The sequence below is a fragment of the Callospermophilus lateralis genome, chromosome 14, assembly GCF_048772815.1.
Source record: "Callospermophilus lateralis isolate mCalLat2 chromosome 14, mCalLat2.hap1, whole genome shotgun sequence".
Classification (NCBI taxonomy): Eukaryota; Metazoa; Chordata; class Mammalia; order Rodentia; family Sciuridae; genus Callospermophilus; species Callospermophilus lateralis.
In genome coordinates this window covers 29,218,946-29,239,425 of record NC_135318.1, presented here as the reverse complement: position 1 = coordinate 29,239,425, position 20,480 = coordinate 29,218,946, and the positions used below count along the sequence as shown (strand labels likewise).

The following is a 20,480-nucleotide window of genomic DNA, read 5'->3' as shown; positions in this document are numbered from 1 at the left end:
ATTTATTAATATTTATCAATCAATTACATTTGAGTATTTTTAAATTAAAAACTGATACCAAATAAAAAATCATGGGAAACACATTTGGATCATTGCTTTGCATATGTATCGATGAGATTTAATCTTGGAGTTAAACCTCATTGTTACAGACAAGGCATTTATTTCACAACAAAAAGTTAAAAAAAGATAGATAATGGAGAAGTAACCAGATTGGTGGAAGATAGACTACAGCGACTACTAAGGGTGAGTTCAGCATAATCTGTGCTTACAAAATGGATCTCAAGATACTTAGGAAACCCTCAGGCAAGATTCAATATTGTTCCTCTATGAAAATTGGAAACTCACATTGGTAAATGTCCTCAGGTTGAGGATTTACATCAAATGTACATTTTAAATGTGATTCTTCATAAATACAGATCAATGAATGGGAAAAGGATGAGAACAGAAGAGGAAGAGCTTCAGAGGAAGAAGACAGGGTTAGGGAGGGGCAGAAGGAGGAAAAGGGAAATAGTGGGGAAGGGAAAAAGCTCAGACAGAGTTAGGAGCAAAATGTGTGTTCTTTCTGCATCCTAATCTGGCTAACCAAATGCCAAACACCTCTAATTATTAAGGAATGGGGAAAGTGGGGTGGAGGGGAGAGAGATGGAGGGAAGGCGGGGATAGGGGAAGAGATGTTTGATCAGTACAAATTGACTACAGTAACTCATAAAAATGGAAGACAAGAAGTACTTAACACATACACATGTTAGTTTATTAGTATATTTTAATACTATGTGAATTAAACTATCTAGGAAAATGTGTCTATGGAAATAATAACCAACACTCTTATATACTAGGGAAGTGATCTTAAAAATCTCTACCAGGATGTAACTGCAAAACTGTCCCTTTCCTAGAGTTTTTGCAGAAGCACCATGGGTAAGAATAATACTTTCTCTACCAGGTGCTTCAGTTCCTAAGTCAAGATGCTCTATCCATGCAAGCCATGCTAGGGAAATCATTCACAAATTCTGCAGGCTTTGTGCCTTAGCCATCTCTAGGATGTATGCTGGAAGGCAAAGACTTCACAGGAGGAAGGAAGAGATGGTGAGGTGGGCGAGATATGGACCACCCTGTCATGAAAGAAGTCAGGAACCAGGATTGCAGCTCATCTTAGGCCAATTAAGGGCAGCTTCTAAAAACCTTTTCATATTTCAGCCTTTGTTTTTAAAATTTGGGGGATTTAGGAAACGTTATAGGATTCCTGCATACAGAGTTTTAAATGAGATTTTTGTGATGGAGCGCCCCCTGCTGACATCAAGCTAAAGAAACAGTATGATCTGGGAAGTTGGTTTGTACTTCAGTTAGGTGGGCAAAAATGATTTCCCCGAAGGTCAAATGGGGACCTGTGGAAAAGCAGCTATTTGGAGTGAGTTTTTTACGTAACAGTGTAAGGAGGGAATCAAATACACCTAGAGAGGGGATGGATTTATGGAAATCTAAGACTGAAGAAAGTGTCATAAATGGTTATTTCATCTTCTTAACATCTAAAATACCTATCTGTATTGTTGGGGAGGGGGGGAAAACTAAGGAATTAAATGCAACTAAAAGGAAGAACAATAACTAAAAGCAATGTATTTCTTCTTATTTGTGTTTTACAATTTTAAATATACAAAGGGTCCGAAACAAATGCTGAATAGTTTTTTTCTTGTCCCAAGGATATTCATGTATGCCACCCAAATAATTAAATTCCCTATGTTTAGAATGAGAAATTATATTCCATCTATGTATGATGTATCAAAGTGCATTCTACTGTCATTTACAACTAAGGAAAACAAATAAAAATTTTCTTGTATTTGGCCTTTCTTGTATTATAACTGGCTTTTCTTTGACCTATGGAAATTGTATCTGATGACTCAGCAACTCAGAAGAAAATGGCTAACGTATTTTTTTATTATTTGAGGCATTCTTTCTATATTTTGTTTAGAACATGACATTATTTCAGTATGTTTTCAAACAAAATGCTATGTTGTTAGATTTAATTATAATTTATCATCTGCAAAGGCATTAGACTTAGTAGATTCATTGATGAAGTCTTCAATGAAAGTTTAAATTAAATGTATTTAAAATATGCTTAAAAAGAAATACATGAGAATAAAAAATAGCACGTTTGCTGTACTATCTCCTAAACACATTTTTTTCCCAGAGAATATGGCTGACAAGTTCATTGGGTCAATTGTAGCTTTAAAAATCCATTGCAAAATATAAAGAGCATATTAGAACACAAAATACTGCACAAATCCTGTATACTTACCACAGGTGACAGTATCCATTCATGGGCGCTCTAGCAACAGCTCGTTCACCTAAAGTTTTTCCTGAAAGATAAATGTGCTTTTAGAACTTTCATGTGAGTTGTTAAGAGGTGGATTCTGTAATTATATCAGTGGTTCCTAAAGTATGATCCCAAAACCAAAAGCATTATCATCACCTGGAAATGTGTTAGAAAAGCACATGTGGGAGACTACTCAATCATAAACTCTGCATTTTAACTCTCCTCCAATGATTCTGATGTGTGCTAACGTTCAAGACCCACTTGATTAACAGACTTAACCAAGCACAAGAAAGTCATTCAGTCACTACTTCAAAGCATAGAATTTTTTTTTTTTTTTTTGTAATCAATTCAAACAACATTTACTGAATAACTACTAAGTTGTTATATCTGGGAATAAAATGTCAAATAAGAAACAGTCCTTGACCTTTCAAGGCTCATAGGTCAGAAGGTAGCAAGTATATAAACAAGTAAATTGCCAAAAAAAAAAAAAAAAAAAAAAGAGCAAGGAGAAAGAAAACAGAACACAGAAGAATGAGTGTCTAAAGGAGTAAGGAAGATGATGTTCTTACTGAGTCACTTGCAATAATGAAGAGGCTCCGTGACAGAAATTATTTCCCTAAGTTATTTCACTTAATTTTAGAATAACTCTGATAACTCTGATCATGTAGTAATTACTTTGGGCAGAGGTGTGTCTAATACTTTGAAAAAATCAAAATGTTTTAAAGAAAATCACATTCTCAGAATGTTTCTCAAAGAGGCCATTTTGTTTTATACCTTCTTTCTCCACTCCCCCACTTCTTTTTTTATTTTTATTTTTTTGCTTGAAAAGACTATCCAATGATATAGAAAATACCTTTCTATATAAATTGTTGAGATAACCTTTATGATTAAGAATCTTCAATTCTAAAACTATTCTCCCATTTGTTGATTTGTTAGGTAGCACTATATAGCTCTATCCAAAGGGAATTAAAAAGTAAAGTATTTTAATAATAACTGATATTACATTATGTACAAATATGAAAGGAGTTAGTACTTTTAAGTGAGTGGCGAAAACATACTTGTTAGTGTAAAAATATTAAAAACTAAATCAACGTTTAGAAACATTGCCAAATAAAACTTTTAGTGTACTACCACATGACTAAAATAGAGGTGACTCCATCACTCTTAGAATACAAAAGAAAGTTGGGAAATTTACAGGCTGGTTTCCCATGTAGCTGAAGGCCAAAAGGAAAGCTATTTCTATTACAGAACTGTATTTTGTACTCTTTTTGAGACATTTGTATAGATCACTTAATTATGAAGAATATAGTAACATTCCTTTAAATGTTAAGATTTCTATTTTATTTGGAATATGTTAGGGTCAATCATAATGCTTCAAAAAGGTACTGCATAATGATATATTCACTGTGAGTTTTATAAAAGAATTCTGCATTTTTCAAAGATCAAAATTTCCTTGGTACAACAAACACATTATTTTGAGGGAAAAAAAAAACAAAACAGTCAATACTTCTTCCCTTATACCAAATCCACCATTCTTCAAAAGCTGGCCTGAATCCTTGCTCTCAACTCCATTGTACTTGTTCATAACCTTATTAAGCACATACACTAAATTATAATTGACGGGTGCTTTATTGATATTTTTCACATAGTAAGTTCCTTAGTGTATTATTATCTTGATAATATTTATGTCTTTCCTCTGCCTTCCTCTAACCCTCATTTTAACATTGCTCCTAGACACAATAATTTTGAATAAATATTTCTTTCTTTCTTTTAGAGAGAGAGAGAAAGAATTTTAATATTTATTTTTCAGTTTTCGACAGACACAACATCTTTGTTTGTATGTGGTGCGGAGGATAAAACCTGGGCCGCACACATGCCAGGCGAGCGCGCTATCGCTTGAGCCACATCTCCAGGCTGAATAAATATTTCTTATATGGATGAATAAAAGGAATGAAGTCTTTTTTAACTTATTTCAATAAAGTCTTCTTAATTATTTCAATATCTGAGGTATTTCTCCTTTTTCTTTGACATGATAAATTTTCCTTCCTTTCTTTCCTCCCTTTTTTTCTTTTCCCTCCATATCTTCCTTCCTCCCTCCTTCCTTTCTTCCTATATATTCTACTTCAATTCTATGCTGCATCTTACCCCGGGATTTCCTCCAGCATATATCCATTTCATTAATTCAGTTAAACTCCTGAACCATTTAAAAATAGAGATTCAAAGTAATTTTACTCTATGGGGAACTGTTAACTTCCATAAGAAAGACTTCCCCGTATCAAACTCCAATCCTTGCAATCACATACTCCACAGTATACAATCTCACAATCCGTTATGTACCATCATCCCATTTATGAAACACCTAAAAAACTTATGTAGAAAAACAAACACACCACTTCTGTAACTTTGAAATAAATATTGATGCTTTTAGAGTTCTGTTCTTTTGAGGAAAGTAACAGGAATGAATAGTGATAACATTCATTACTATTATTAAAGATAAAAAATTATGTACTGAGCTCTAGATTATAATTTACAACATATTGTGATACACCTGTGTCAATTTCATTTAAATATTTGTAGAACTACAAACTTAGGACTAGATGGGTTAATACCCTGCACTCTTCTTTGATAATAGCTTATTCCAGTTTGGTTCCTTATACATATGGTTATTTGAATAAAAGTGCCTTCCCATCAGTTGTAAGCTTCCTCATAGTCTATTTTGAGACTCTATGTATTCTGTTATTCCATTTTTGTGATCTTCACCTGCTACCTGCTAATATAAAGCCCAGGTTAGGGCAAGTGCTTAAGAAAAACTTGTATCTAATTTCTGAAAGTATCAAACATTTTACATAAATATATATTTTCTCAGTAGATATGAAAATTAAATACTTTGTTCTATTTGATTAAATTTCTATTTTCCTTGAAGTTAATAAATCTCTTCTCTAGAATTCCACTTTGTATTTAGCCTGCAAATTGGATTGCTCCAGACAAACTGATCCACAAAGCAGATAATGAATATGACAAACAAGAAGGGAAGTCCTCTTATTTTCCTCCCTCTGCAGGAAGACTAAAGTGCAGAGGTCATTCCGTAAACATATCTCCAAGCTGAAGTATCACAAAGAGTTTGGTAATATTTCCTTTATAGAAAAAAAACACAACAGAGAACTAGACGGGGAGGAGATCTCTCTTGCCATTTCTTCCTCATGCTATCTTAGAGAAGACAGGCCTGGAAAAGAGTTGGCTTTGGAATAAAAGAAGAATTTCAGGAGTCATGATGCCAAATTATAATGCTGAAGCTCAGAGAGATGGCAGTTAGGAGCTTTTATAAGAAAGTGTTTTGGCATTCATTGAGAGTCAAGGTGAAATATAAAAATGATACCACTAAGAACAACAATTTGACATTCTGGCTATTGTTTGTTGTTATTAGGGAATTTTAAAAAATATACAAAAAAGTACAGATGACAGTATAAAAGATCATGATGTATTTATCAGTTAGCTTTAACATTATTAACTCAAGATTAATCTTGATTTATCAAGATATATTTTGAAAAAAAACATGAGAGTTTCTTTCCTGATGGTCTCCAGAGTACTCCCCTGAATAGGTAAGGTGTGTTATTTTAATTGTGGTAGATTACTGCTGGTGACAATAGTCCTTTGCCTATTATTGTTCCTCAAATACTACCACTTAATGTCTTTCTGTGATTATATAAACTTTAGCAGGTGATATTTGAGGGTTTTTTTCAGTTGCCTATTCTAATATGCTCAAATATTTTTAAACAACGTATATTTTAGCTCTAAGAAAACTGTCCTGAGACTGTGTGTATTTTTTGCTACTAAGATATACTAAAGTAAATTAAACATATTGATTTTAATTAAGATTATTTAGATTTAATTATAATTCACTAGCAGTTTATTTTAGATCCTAATTGCCACTTGAGAATAACCAGTCTTGAAAAAATACTTACCAATATTAGCATAATGTTTCTTTTCTTGTGTGTTTGTAGACAACTCACTCATGTCTCCATAAGCACGAACAAGTCGCCACATATACTCTGCTTCATCTTTAAACTGAAAAGATAAAATTGCCCATTAGATGTACTCAATATTTGTTCAGACTAAAACTGTTTTCCAACTGCAACTTTTAACAATTGGTATTTTAAGTAACTGAATCTATGCATACACAAATTTAAGTATTTAACATTTTAAATCCAAATATCTATGACTAAGAAATGTGACCTAATGTATTATTGAGTCTTAAACCTAATTAATATTACCTAGGCACTTGGTCTTAGTATGTAGAAGAGAGAATTGACAGGTATCAGAATCCATAAATTCTCTGTGAGTTATGGTACCTTCTTATTTTTCTAAGTTATTTATTTTATCAATATAGATAGCTCAGTGAACATTATGAATAATATCTGTATACTTAACTATATATACTCAAAAGGGTAATCATATTTTTAACCTAAACTTCCCAAATATAATCTTGAAGATTTTTTAAGGTTTTAAAAATTTAGTGACAGATAGTAATTGTATTTTTTATGGGGTACAGTGTGATGTTTTGGTATATTTCTACTCAGAATACTTAGGTTTTTAGACAATGTGTTTAGAGGTTAGGCTTAAATTACTCATGGGAAAGATTTTTTTTTCTTTTGAGGATACTGCAATATCTTCCCCTGACACACCTTTTTCTTTACTGGTAGTGGAAAAAGGGATGAGTTTTTCCATTCAGGTCCAACATTAAAGATTGCAAAATGACCACCGGTTGAAATACCTTTAAATATTGATAGTCCCATCATACGAATAACAAAATAGAAAAATTAAAATATTGTTTTTCCTCTCCCCAGAGAACAGGTACTATATGCCTTGGCATAATGTCTTATTCTTAATCATTTATGTATATAAATTAATAAAAAAGGAAATCCTTATAATTATAGGTCTGGTACCTATTTTTACGACCTTAGATAAGTTTCATTAACTCTTTTGTTTTCATTTTTAAAATTTTTTATTTGTTCTAGTTATACAAGATAGTAACCTTTTTTTTTTTTTTTTTTTTAGTACCAGGGATTGAACCCAGGGGCACTCAACCACTGAGCCACGCCCTTTTTTGTATTTTATTTAGAGACAGGGTCTCACTGAGTTGCTTAGCTCTTCACTTTTTTTGCTGAGGCTGGCTTTGAACTCATGATCCTCCTGCCTTAGCCTCCTGAGCCACTGGGATTATAGGCGTGTGCCACCATGCCTGGCAGTAAAATGTGTTTTGATATATCATACATATCATACATACATGGAGTACAACTTCCCATTTGTGTGATTGTATGTGATGTGGAGTTATGCTGGTCATGTATTCATATTAGAACATAAGAAATTTATGTCCCATTCATTCTATTGTCTTTCCTATTCCTATCCTCCCTTCCCTTTATTCCCCTTTGTCTAATCCAGTGAACTTCTATTCTTTCCTCTGCTCTGCTTAATGTGAATTAGCATCTGCATATTAGACAGAACTTTTGGCCTTTGGTTTTTCGGGGATTGGCTTATTTCACTTAGCATGACAGTCTCCAGTTTCATCCATTTATTGGCAAATGCCGTAATTTCATTTTTGTTTATGGTGGAGTAATTTTCCATTGTGTATGTACCAGATATTCTTTATCCATTCACCTGTTTAAGAACCTCTAGGTTGGTTCCACAGTTTAGTTATTATGAATTGAGCTGCTATAAACACTGATGTGGCCATGTCACTATAGTATGCTGATTTTAAGTACTTTGGGTATAGACTGAAGAGTGGGATAACTGGGGCAAATGGTGTTCCATTCCAAGTTTTCTGAGGGATCTCCATACTGATTTCCAGAGTGGCTGCACCAATTTGCAGTGCCACCAGCAATGTATGAGTGTTCCTTTTTCCCCACATCTTCACCAACATTTACTGTTACTTGTAATCTTGATATTTGCCATTCTGACTGAAGTGAGACAAAATCTCAGTGTAGTTTTAATTTGCATTCCTCTAATTGCTAGAGCTGTTGAACATTTTTTCATATATTTGTTAACTGATTGTATTTCTTCTTCTGTGATGTGTGTGTTAAGTTCCTTTTCCATTTATTGATTGGGTTATTTGTTTTTTGGTGTTAAGTTTTTTGAGTTCTTTATATGGAGATTAATGCTCTATCTGAGGTGCATGTGGCAAAGATTTTCTCCCGTTCTGTAGGCTCTTGCTTCACATTACTGATTGTTTTCTTTACAGTAAAGAAGTTTTTCATTTGATACTATCCCATTTATTGGTTCTTGATTTTACTTCTTGCACTTTAGGAGTATTGTTGAGGAATTTGGTTCCTAAGACAATGTGATGGAGATTTGGGTGTACTTTTTCTTCTAGTAGGCACAGGGTCTCTGGGATAATGCCTAGGTCCTTAATCCACTTTGAGTTTTGTGTAGGGTGAGAGATAGGGGACTAATTTCATTTTGCTATATATGGATTTCCAGTTTTTCTAGCATCATTTGTTGAAGAGGCTACCTTTTCTCCAATATATGTTTATAGCATCTTTGTCTAATATGATATAACTATATTTATGTGAGTTAGTCTCTGTGTCTTCCATTCTGTACCACTGGTCTTCATGTCTGTTTTGGTGCCAACACCATGCTATTTTGTTACTATAGCTCTATCATATAAATTAAGGTCTTGTATTGTGATGCCTCCTGCTTCAATTTTCTCACTGAAGATTGCTTTGACTATTCTGGGCCTCTTGTTTTTCCAAGTGAATTTTATAACTGCCTTTTCTATTTCTAAGAAGAATGTCATTGGAATTTTAGTAAGAATTGCTTTAAATCTGTTTAGCACTTTTGGGAGTATGGACATTTTGACATTATTAGTTCTGCCTATCCAAGAATGTGAGAGATCTTTCCATCTTTTAAGGTCTTCTTCAATTTCTTTCTTTAGTGTTCTCTTAGTTTTCATTGTGGAAGTCTTTCACATAGTGGACTAGCAATCATAAATATTTATGGCTCAAACAATGGAGCATCTGCATACATCAAACAAATCTTTCTCAATTTCAAGAATCAAATAGACCACAGCACAATAATACTTGGTGACTCTAACATACCTCTCTCACAACTGAATAGATTCTCCAAACAAAAAGAAGCTATAGAACTAAAAAATACAATATATATATATTGTATTTTTTAGAAATATAAATATATATATTTATATATATAATTATATATATATTAATATATATAATTATAATTTATATATATAGAGAGAGAGACTTTAATATATATATAATATTTCATCCATCAATCACTGAATATACTTTCTTCTCAGCAACCCATAGATCCTTCTGTACAATAGACCATATCTTATGCCACAAAGCAACTCTTAGCAAATACAAAAAAGAGAGATAATGACCCTGCATTCTGTCAGATCATATGGAATGAAATTAAAAATCAATGATAAAATTAAAAATAGAATCTACTCTAATACCTGGGGAATAAATAATATGCTCTTCAGTGACCAATAGATAGAAAAAGAAATCAGGATGAAATTAAAAAATTACTTGGAGGTAAATGAGAATAGTGATACAACACATCAAGATCGCTAGGACACTATGAAGGAGATGCCAAGAGGAAATCATTGAGCTCATTCATTAAAAGGATAGAAAGTCACTGAATAAACAACCTAACATTACATCTCAAAGCCCTAGAAAAAGAACAAATCAACACCAAAAGCAGTGTAAGACAGAAAATAATTAAAATCAGAATTGAAATCAATGAAATCGAAACCAAAACAATCCAAAAAAATCAATGAAACAAAAGTTGGTTCTTTGAAAAAATAAATAAAATTGATAGACTTTTATTCATGTTAATGAAGAGACAGAGAAAAAAACAAATTACTGAAATTCATAATGAAAAAGGAAATATCATAATGGATACCTCTGAAATACAGGCAATAATCAGAAACTATATTGAAAATTTATTCTCTAATAAAATAGAAAATTGTGATGACATCAACAAATTTCTAGAGACATATGGCCTATACAAATTGAATCAACAGGACATACAAAATTTAAACAGATCAATTTCAAGCAATAAAAGTGAAGATGTCATCAAAAGCCTACCAAGAAAGAAAAGCCCAGGACCAGATGGGTCCAGGACCAGATGGGTTCTCAAACTAGTTTTACCAGACCTTCAAAGAAAAACTAACACCAATCCTCCTCAAATCATTCTATGAAATTGAAAATAAGGGAATCCTTCCAAACTCATTCTTTGAAGCATGTGATACCAAAGCCAGACAAAGACATATCAAGGAAAGAAAACTTCAGACCAATATCCCTGATGGACATAGATGCAAAAATTATTAATAAAATACTGGCAAATCACATACAAAAACATATTACAAAGATAGTGCAGCATGATCAAGTGGGGTTCATCCCAGAAATGTGAGGTTGGGTCAACATACAGAAATTAATAACATAATTCATCACATCAACAGACTTAACAGACAAGAATCATGTGATCATCTCAATAGATGCAGAAAAAGAATTTGACAAAATACAAAATCCATTCATGCTCAAAATACTAGAAAAACTAGGGAAAGAACATCTTTCAACATTGTAGAAGCTATATATGTTAAACCTAAGGCCAACATCATTCTAAATGTAGAAACATTGAAAGCATTCCTTCTAAAACTTGGAATAAGACAGGGATACACTCTTTCACCATTTCTATTCAACATAGTCCTTGAAATTCTAGCCAGAACAATTAGAAGAAAAACATTAAAGGGATACAAATAGGAAAAGAAGAACTCAAACTATCTTAGTTTGCTTACATGATTCTATATTTAGAAGACCCCCCAAAAACACCAATTTCTAGAACTAGTGAATGAACTCAGCAAAGTAGCAGGATATAATAACACACATTAATCAATTGCATTCCCTAAACATCAGTGATGAATCAACTGAAAGAGAAATAAGGAAAACTATGCCATTCACAGTAGCTTCAAAAAAAATAAAATATTTGGGAATCAACCAAATATTTGGTTAAATATGCTGGAGGCTCTTCATAGAATGCAAATTGGTCTGGAGATTTTAAGCCAGCACACCTCTGGGCTCAGCAATTGCGAGTCTTCACTGGAAGATTTCCCCCCAGCGATCTCCCCTGGGTTCCACTTGTGGGTGGAGGAGCCAATTCTTGGTCCACTGTGTCACCTGCAGACCCAACATTTCCTGGTCTTGGGCTCAGTCAAATTCCTGGCCAGGGATGTCTCTCCCAGCTGATCCTGCAAGCAGCTGGATTGGGACAGGGAAAGGGAGAGCTGGGCAGGTTTCCACAACCAATATTCCTCTGTGTAAACCTTTCTCCACATTTGATTTTTTTCCTGGTCACACAGGCACTCTATATGTCGTGCAATGTGGGTTTGCAAGACTTGTATTTCAGGCCAAACTTAGGTTTACCAGGAATTTTCTCCCCCAGCTGCTGGCCGCCCCCATGAAGTGGCTGCAAAATTATTCCTTCCTTTGTCTTCCACATGCCACAGGGAGAGAATCAGCTTCTTTCCCACATGAGGATATTGTGCAGTATGCCTTAATCAGGCAGTTTAATCAGGCAGTTTAATCAGGCAGTGTTTTTGATCTATAAACTTTTCATACCCAGACATGTCTCAGGGTTCCTAAAAATGCGGGTTCCTTTAATTCCTTTATCCCTCCACTTTGCTCACACAGGGACCTCTCTGGCTGTGGCAGTGGCTATGGCATGGGGATTTCTTTCTAACTTTACTATAACCAACCTCCTGAGTCTCTGATATGCTGTGACTATCCAGTATTAAATTCCAGTAAAGTACTGCCTTTATATATATATATATATATATAAATTCACTGACCTTGCTGAGATACTGCCTATCTACTTTCTTGGTTTCATACCACAGAACAGCCAGGAAAGTGACCTTCTCTATTCTGCTATCTTGATATATCCTATTAATTAACTCTTATACTTAAGTTTTTAAAAATTTTAGTCATTTTATTAAAAAATTTCACATCAATCATTTACATTATGTGAACTGTGACATAACATAAATAAGATGATAGATAAAGTAAAAAAAAAAATGAAAACAACATATTGTCAAAAAGTTCTTACCTTTTCTTTGTTTATTTAGTTTTTTCATGTGGTGCCAGGGATTGAACCCAGTGCCTCACACATGTTAGGCAAGCACTCTACCACTGAGCCATAATCCCAGAAGTTCTTACCTTTTCTTTGTAGTCACAAAGTAGTTCAAAACTCTCCATCTTGCCAGACTCATTTATACGTAAATGATCTGCCTTCTGAAGAAGGGCATCTAACTTTAATTCTTCTACATGTGTGTTAAATGCCTTAGTGCCTGGAAAACTTTGTTCTTCTGTGTCAGTATTAGCTGTAATATACCTAAAATGGCAGAAATGACCATTAACTCCTATGAAAGTTATGCATAATTGCCAGAGTGATACTTTTAAAATGCAAATCAAATCATACATAGAACTATAATTGGTGCCCAGTAGACAACAGAGACAATGCTGAAGATCTAATAACAGTTCCTGTGCAATTTGCCTCCCAACCCCAATTCCTCTCTAACTTCATTTGTCACCACTCTTTTCACTCATTCATCTCCACTGTGGCCTCCTCCCTGTTCCTTAAGCCTGCCAAGCATGCCCTACCTCAGGACCTTTGCTCTGATGCTGCTTTGATGCCATGCTCTTACCTTAGACAGCTACACTACACCCTCACTTCCTTCAAATCTTTGCACCAATGTCGTTTCCTCAGTGTAGCCCATCCAGGTCACTCTATTTAATACAGGAACTCACACACTCCTCACCTTCAATCTCCCTCATCATGTTTGACTCCCCACTCACATAGCACATATTATCTTCTAATATACTGCATAACTTACTAATCTACTACATATACTGTAATTTGTCAGTATTCATTCCATAAGAATGAATGCTTCCTGATAGTTGGGTTCATCAACTCATGTGTCGAGTGCCCAAATGGGGCACTTATATTTTATAATATATAAGAAAACAAATTAGAAATAGTGAGGAAAGCAAAAAAAAAAAAAAAAAAAAAAAAAAAAGGTCAAAGATAAATGAAGTCAATATAAGATACATATATTTTTTCCTTTTTACAAGGAACACAAATGTGGTTCTTCATTTTTGAGCAACCAATGCAATCAGTCATATAATTTGCAGTTCTCCTTAGATATAAACAAAGATAAAAGTGAGTTCTTTGGAAAATTGCATCTCTTACCAAATGCTGACTCAAATTTCTTTCAAAGGCCTTATAAAGAAGACATTTTATGAACTGATATCTAACTTCTTAAAAAAACATTCTTTACTAATGGAAACCATGTTTTCCCAATGATTCAAAACAAAACACCTGGACTCATCCTTGATTTTTTTTTCTCCTAAGCAACATCTAGCAAATTCTGTTGATTCTATCTTCAGAATGTACCCAGAATCTAGCCATTTCTAACCACCTCTCCCAGTGTCACCCTGATCTAAACCTCCAACATCTCACCTGAATTACTGCAATGGCCTTCTATCATGTCTCCCAATTCTTCTCACAGATGCCCAAAGCAGAGTAAAACTTGTCTGTACAGTAGTCTACAAGGCCCTACATAATCTGGTCCAATACTTCTGACCTCATCTACCACTTTTCTGTTTGCTTAGCATTCCAGGAACTTTGACTTCCTTGAACACATAGTCACTTTCCTGCTTTAAGATTTGTGTACTTGCTTTTACTTCTGCCTGCTGTTCTTCCCTGAATATCCACATAGTTTACTTCTTTGACTATTTCACATCATTGTTTACTTAAATGTAACCTTATTATTGTAGGCAATATGATTAATTACATAATAACCCCAAATAAGTTGTAAATTGTAAAATATATGAGTTCAGCTGGATATAAATTGGCTGGATATAAGATTAACATATGAAAATCAATTTTATTCATATATATCAGTAACATAAAAATACCTAAAAAGCATAATTAAAGAAAATATTCCATTTACAATGATCTCAGAGTGTATCTAACATCTTGGAATAAAGGTAATAAAAAACAATGTGAAATACTATGGAGAAAATTTATAAAAGTTGCATTAAAAGATGTTTATAAAATGACCTAAGCTCAGAGACAAATAACACCATATTCATGGCTAAGAAGACCAAACATCATAAATATTTGAATTCTCTCAGAGCAATATACAGATTCAATCGAAGGCCAATTTTATAAGTCTAATAAGAATTTTAATAGAATTTCATAAGATGATCTAAAACTTATATGTAAAAGTGAAAAGTCTAGAACAGCCAAATCATTATTAAAGAAAAGGAACAAGAGTAGAAAACTTACTTTACCAGATAATAGGACCTATTATGAAGCAATAACAAGGAAAGAGTGTGGTATTGGTACAGTGCCCAGATTAGAAGAGAAAGAAGTAAAATTATCTCTATTCATAGGTAACATCACCTTGTACACAAAAAATTCTATGGAACACACACACATATCACCCCTACCTCCTATTAGAACAAATAAAAAGTTGAGAAGGGTTACAGGATATGAGATCAATGAACAAAAATGAACTGAATTTTTATAAAGCAATGAACATTCCAAAGACAAAATGAAGAAAACAATTTGATCTGTGATATGATTTATAAGAAAACAATTCTTGGGGCTGGGGCTGTAGCTCAGTGGCCTGCCTTGCACGTGTGAGGCACTGGGTTCGATCCTCAGCACCACATAAAAATAAACAAATAAAATAAAGGTATGCTGTCCATCTATAACTACAAAAACATTTTTTTTTAAAAAAGAAAGTAATTCTTAGAAATGCATTTAATAAAGAATTCCAAGACTTTATTAAAACTACAAACATCATTGAAAGTAAATAAGATCTAATAAGTCTAAAATGAAATTTCATGTTTGTGAATTGAAAGACAGTACTATTAAGTAGCATTATAAGATTATTAAGATAGTACTATTAAGACAGAAATGCTCCTGAATTTAACTACAGATTCAAAGCAATTCCTATTAAATTTCATCTGGAATTTTCCCCCCAGAAATTGGAAAACTGATTTTAAAATTCCTATGGAAGTCTGGCATGTGTGGTACATGCCTGTAATTCCAATGGCTCAAGAGGCAGGAGGGTCATGAGTTCAAAGCCAGCTTCAGAAACTTAGTGAGGTACTGAGCAACTTAGTGAGACTCCATCTCTAAATAAAATATTTTAAAAAGGGCAAATATATCTAAAAAGTACCAAATATACCTAAAAAGCATAATTAAAGAAAATATTCCATTACAATGATCTCAAAGTGTATCTAACATATATATCAGATATATATGTTATGTGTGTGTGGTGTGTGTGTGTTTGTTTGTGTCCCTTATGGAAATGCAAAGGACCCAGAATAGTCAAAATTCTTGTTAAAGAAGAAAAAAAGTGGAGGCCTCATACTTTCTGATTTGGAAATCTACTACAAAGCTACAGTAATCAAGAGAGTGTGGTACCTGCATAAGGATAGACATATGGACTAGACATTAAGAATCTATTAAGAATTAAGAGTCTGGAAATAAGTCTTTACATTTTTGGTCAATTATTTTGACAAGATTTTGAAGACAATTTAGCAGAGAAGGCAATACTCTTCAATAAATTGGGCTGGGACAAATGAATATCTACATGCAAGAGGATGAAACTGAACTTTTATATTATATATAAAAATTCACTCAAAATGTATCAAAAAACTAAATATAAGATCTAAACTAAAAAACTCTTAGGAAAAAAACCATATGAATTAATAATCTGATACTCCACAGAATAGGAGAGAATACTTATAAATCTTATATTTGAGGAAGGACTATATATTAAAAAAGAACTGTTACAACTCAACAATAAAGAAATAACCAACTTAAAAATGGGCAACTCCATGACCAAATAAAAACTACCCAATTAACTGTATGCTTAATAGGAAATTTTATGGTACGTATATAGTATCTCAGTAAATCTATTATTCTTTATAAGAATAGAAACTTGAATATTCCTTTAGACATTAAATAAACTAACTCAGAATTATATATCTACTCTCTTTCTCCTCCCCTTCCATACACACACACACACACACACATACACACACACACACAACAGTTGTATAACAAATTCTACCAAATATCCAAAGAATTAGACTTAGTTCTCGCTCACATCCTGCATGGTGAGGGAAAGGGTTCTCCTTCAGAGGGATGGGTTGGCTGAGAAATAATAAAAGCTAAGAAAAGTAGTACTATGAAATAACACAGAAAACAGAAATATAGGTTCAGAATGGGGACAACCATGGACCAATCTGACCAGATGGGTACAACTTCTGACAAAGAACAGGGCCCACACCCAGTTTATTTATATCAGAACAGATCAAAGAGATTTGATAGAAAGTTCTTCACCAAAACAGGATACAGGTGGGGGCAGGTAGGGTGCTCAGGTTCTAACAGGTCACACCCATCTCCCTTGCTGCACAGGACCTTTAAGGGAAGAGCTGAGGGGGAGTTCACTTGTATTGGGTGGTCTTAATAGTGCGAGTGCCACTATAAGTTCCCAAATACTGGATCTACCCCTTCACTGGCTTCAATGTTGAAAAGGTCCTTACACATTTCACTTCACAGGTGGCTTTCCACACTTAGTCAAACTCTTCTATGGAAAAAAGAAGTGATATCATTCATCTCATTTTATAAAGTTAGTATATCTGTAAACAAAATCAGATATAGAATAATTCTGGGTGATTTTAACACACCTCTTTCACCACCGATATATCTTCCAACAAAAGCTAAACAAAGAAACTACAGAACACAATAAAACAATCAATAAACTTAGACTTAACTGACATATATAGAATACCTTATCCATCAACAAGCGATTACACTTTCTTCTCAGCAGCACATGGATCCTTCTCTAAAATTGGCCATATATTATGCCACAAAGCAACTCTTAGCAAATACAAAAAAGTAGAGATACTAGCCTGCATTGTATCAGATTATAATAGAATGAAATTAGAAATCAATGATAAAATAAAAAATAGAAGCTACTCCAACACCTGGAGACTAAATAATATGTTATTGAAAGAACAACAGGTTGCAAAAGACATCAAAGAAGAGATTAAAAAATTCTTAGAGGTAAATGAGAACACTGATACTACATAATCAAAATCTCTGGGACACTATGAAGGCAGTACTCAGAGGAAAGTTCATTGCATGGAGTTCATTCCTCAAAAGAAGAAAAAGTCAACAAATAAATGAACTTACATTACATCTCAAAGCCCTAGAAAAAGAAGAACAAATCAACATCTAAAGCAGTAGAAGACAGGAAATAATTAAAATTATAGTTGAGATCAATGAAATTGAAACAAAAGACACAATTGAAAAAATTGACAAAACAAAAAGCTGGTTCTTTGAAAAAATAAATAAAATTGATAAACCTTTAGCCATGTTAATAAAGAGAAGGAGGAAGAAAACTCAAATTACTGACATCTGTGATGAAACAGGAAATTTCATGACAGACACTACAGAAATACAGAAAATAATTTAAAAAATTTCTTATTTTGAAAATTTGTACTCCAATAAAATAGAAAATTACAAAGGCATCAGCAAATTTCTAGAGTCACATGATTTGCCCAAACTGAATCAGGATGATATACACAAGTTAAACAGATCAATTTCAAGCAATGAAATAGAAGACACCATCAGAAGCCTACCAACCACAAAAAGCCTAGGACCAGATGGATAGACAGCTGAGTTCTACAAAAACCTTAAAGGAGAACTAATACCAATACTCCTTAAATTATTTCATGAAATAGAAAAAGAGGGAACATTTCCAAACTCATTCTATGAGGCCAATATCACCCTGATTCCAAAACCAGACAAAGACACATCAAAGAAAGAAAACTTCAGACCAATATCTCTAATGAACACAGATGCAAAAACTCTCAATAAAATGCAAAGTAAATACAAAAGCATATCAAAAAGATAGTGCACCACAATCAAGTGGGGTTCATCCCAGGGATGCAAGGTTGTTTCAACATACAGAAATCATTAAATGTAATTCCATTTTCTAAGGTCTTCTTTAATTTCTCTCTTTAATGTTCTGTAATTTTCACTGTACAGGTCTTTCACTTCTTTGGTTAAATTGATTCCCAGGTGTTTTGTTTTTTGTTTTGGTTTTTTAGGCTATTGTAAATGGTATAGTTTTCCTCATTTCTCTTTCAGAGGATTTGTCACTGACATATAGAAATGCCTTTGATTTATGGGTATTGATTTTATATCCTGCTACTTTGCCATATTCACTCACTAGTTCCAGAAGTTTTCTGGTGGAATTTTTTGGGTCTTCTATGTATAGAATCATCATCAGCAAATAGTGCTAATTTGAGTTCTTCTTTTCCTATCTGTGTTCCTTTAATTTTTTTTTTAATTGCTCTGGCTAGAGTTCAAGAACTATGTTAAAGAGAAGTGGTGAAAGAGGGCATCCCTGTCTTGTTCCAGTTTTTAGAGGAAATACTTTCATTTTTTCTCCATTTAGAATGATGTTGGCCTGGCGCTTAGCATAGATAACTTTTACAATATTGAGGTAAGTACCTGTTATCCCTAGTTTTTCTAGTGTTTTGAACATAAAAGGGTGATGTATTTTGTAGAATGTTTTTCTGCATCTATTGAGAGGATCATATGATTCTTATCTTTAAGTCTGAATCAGGAAGAAACAAAATATGAGCGGGCCTACAACTAGTAAGAAGGTTGAATCAATAATCAAAAACCATCCAGCAAGGCAAAATCCAGGACTAGATAGATGGCTTCACTCTTGAATTCTACCAAACATTTAAAGAAGAATACACATTAGTCCTCCTTAAAATTTTCCAAAACAATGGAAGAGGAGAAAACAATTCCAGATTCATTCTATGAGGTCAGCATCATCCTAATACCAAAGCCAGAGATATCCCTGATGATTATCCCTGATGAATATTGATGCAAAAAGTCCTCAAATGGTAGCAAACAGAACATACATTAGAATGAGTAAACACCATGACCAAGTAGGATTTATTCGTGGGATGCCAGGATAGTTCAAAATACTAAAATCAAACCAAAATAATATATCATATTAACAAAATGATGGGGGAAAAGCCACATTATCATCTCCCTTAAATCAGAAAAAAGCATTTAACAAAACTCAGCACACTTTCATGATAAAAATTTTTAAACAAGTTAAAAATAGAAGCAACTTTAACATAGTAAAGACTACATATGAAAAGCCCACAGATAATATCATAATTAATGGAGAAATACTGAGAACATTTCCTTTAGAAACAGGTGCAAGGCAAGGGTGCCTGCATTTTCATTCAACATAGTTCTTGAAGTCTGAGTCAGAGCAATTAGGTAAGATGAAGAAATAAAAGGTATCCAAATTAGAAAAGAAGAAGCAAAATAATCTTTCTTTCGCAGACAATATGATTTTACATGTAGGGGAAAAAATAACCCTAAAGATTCCACATACACAATAAAACTTTTAAAAAATAATAAATTCAGCAAAGTTTCAGGATATAAAATCAATAAAAAATATTCAGTTGTATTTCTATACACTAACAATAAGTTATATAAAAAGGATTCTAAAAATAATCTAATTTATAAAGCATAAAATAAATTTAATAAAGGAAAGACTTGTATGCTGAAAACAATAAAACATTGCTGGAAGAATGCTAAAGAAGACAGAAATGGAAAGATACACAATGTTATGACTTGAAGATTTAATATTATTTACATGTCAATACTACCCAAAGTGATCTACATATTCAATGCAATCCCTCTCAGAATACCAATAATTTTTTGATAGAAATAGAAAAATCTATTCTGAAATTCATTTGGCATCTCAAGGGATCCTCAGTAGTCAAACAATCTTTGAAAAAGAAGAACAACGTTGAAGATCTCACATTTCTTCTTTTCAAAACTTACAACAAAGCTACAGCAATTAAAGCAGTTTGGTACTGCCATAAAAACAAAAATGTAGACCAATGGATTATAATATAGATCCCAGAAGTAAACCCACACATATTTGTCCAACTGATTTTTGACAAGTATGCCAAGATCTATTAATGGAGAAAAGACAGTACATTTAACAAAGAGTGTTGGGAAAATGATATCT

At 33.2% G+C, this 20,480-nt stretch overlaps 1 protein-coding gene across 4 annotated transcripts in view; it reads right to left on the bottom strand.

Annotated features, from left to right (window-relative positions):
- The window catches only part of Rmdn2 (regulator of microtubule dynamics 2), an 86,957-nt gene that overhangs the window by 32,598 nt on the left and 33,879 nt on the right, over positions 1–20,480 (bottom strand). For all 4 annotated transcript variants that reach the window (XM_076833347.2, XM_076833348.2, XM_076833346.2 and 1 more), the window contains exons 3-5: positions 12,538–12,712; positions 6,271–6,373; positions 2,291–2,351 (exon numbers count right to left, since the gene is read on the bottom strand). In XM_076833347.2, coding sequence (XP_076689462.2) covers positions 2,291–2,351; positions 6,271–6,373; positions 12,538–12,712 — 339 coding nt within the window. The remainder of the gene's footprint in view (positions 1–2,290; positions 2,352–6,270; positions 6,374–12,537; positions 12,713–20,480) is intronic.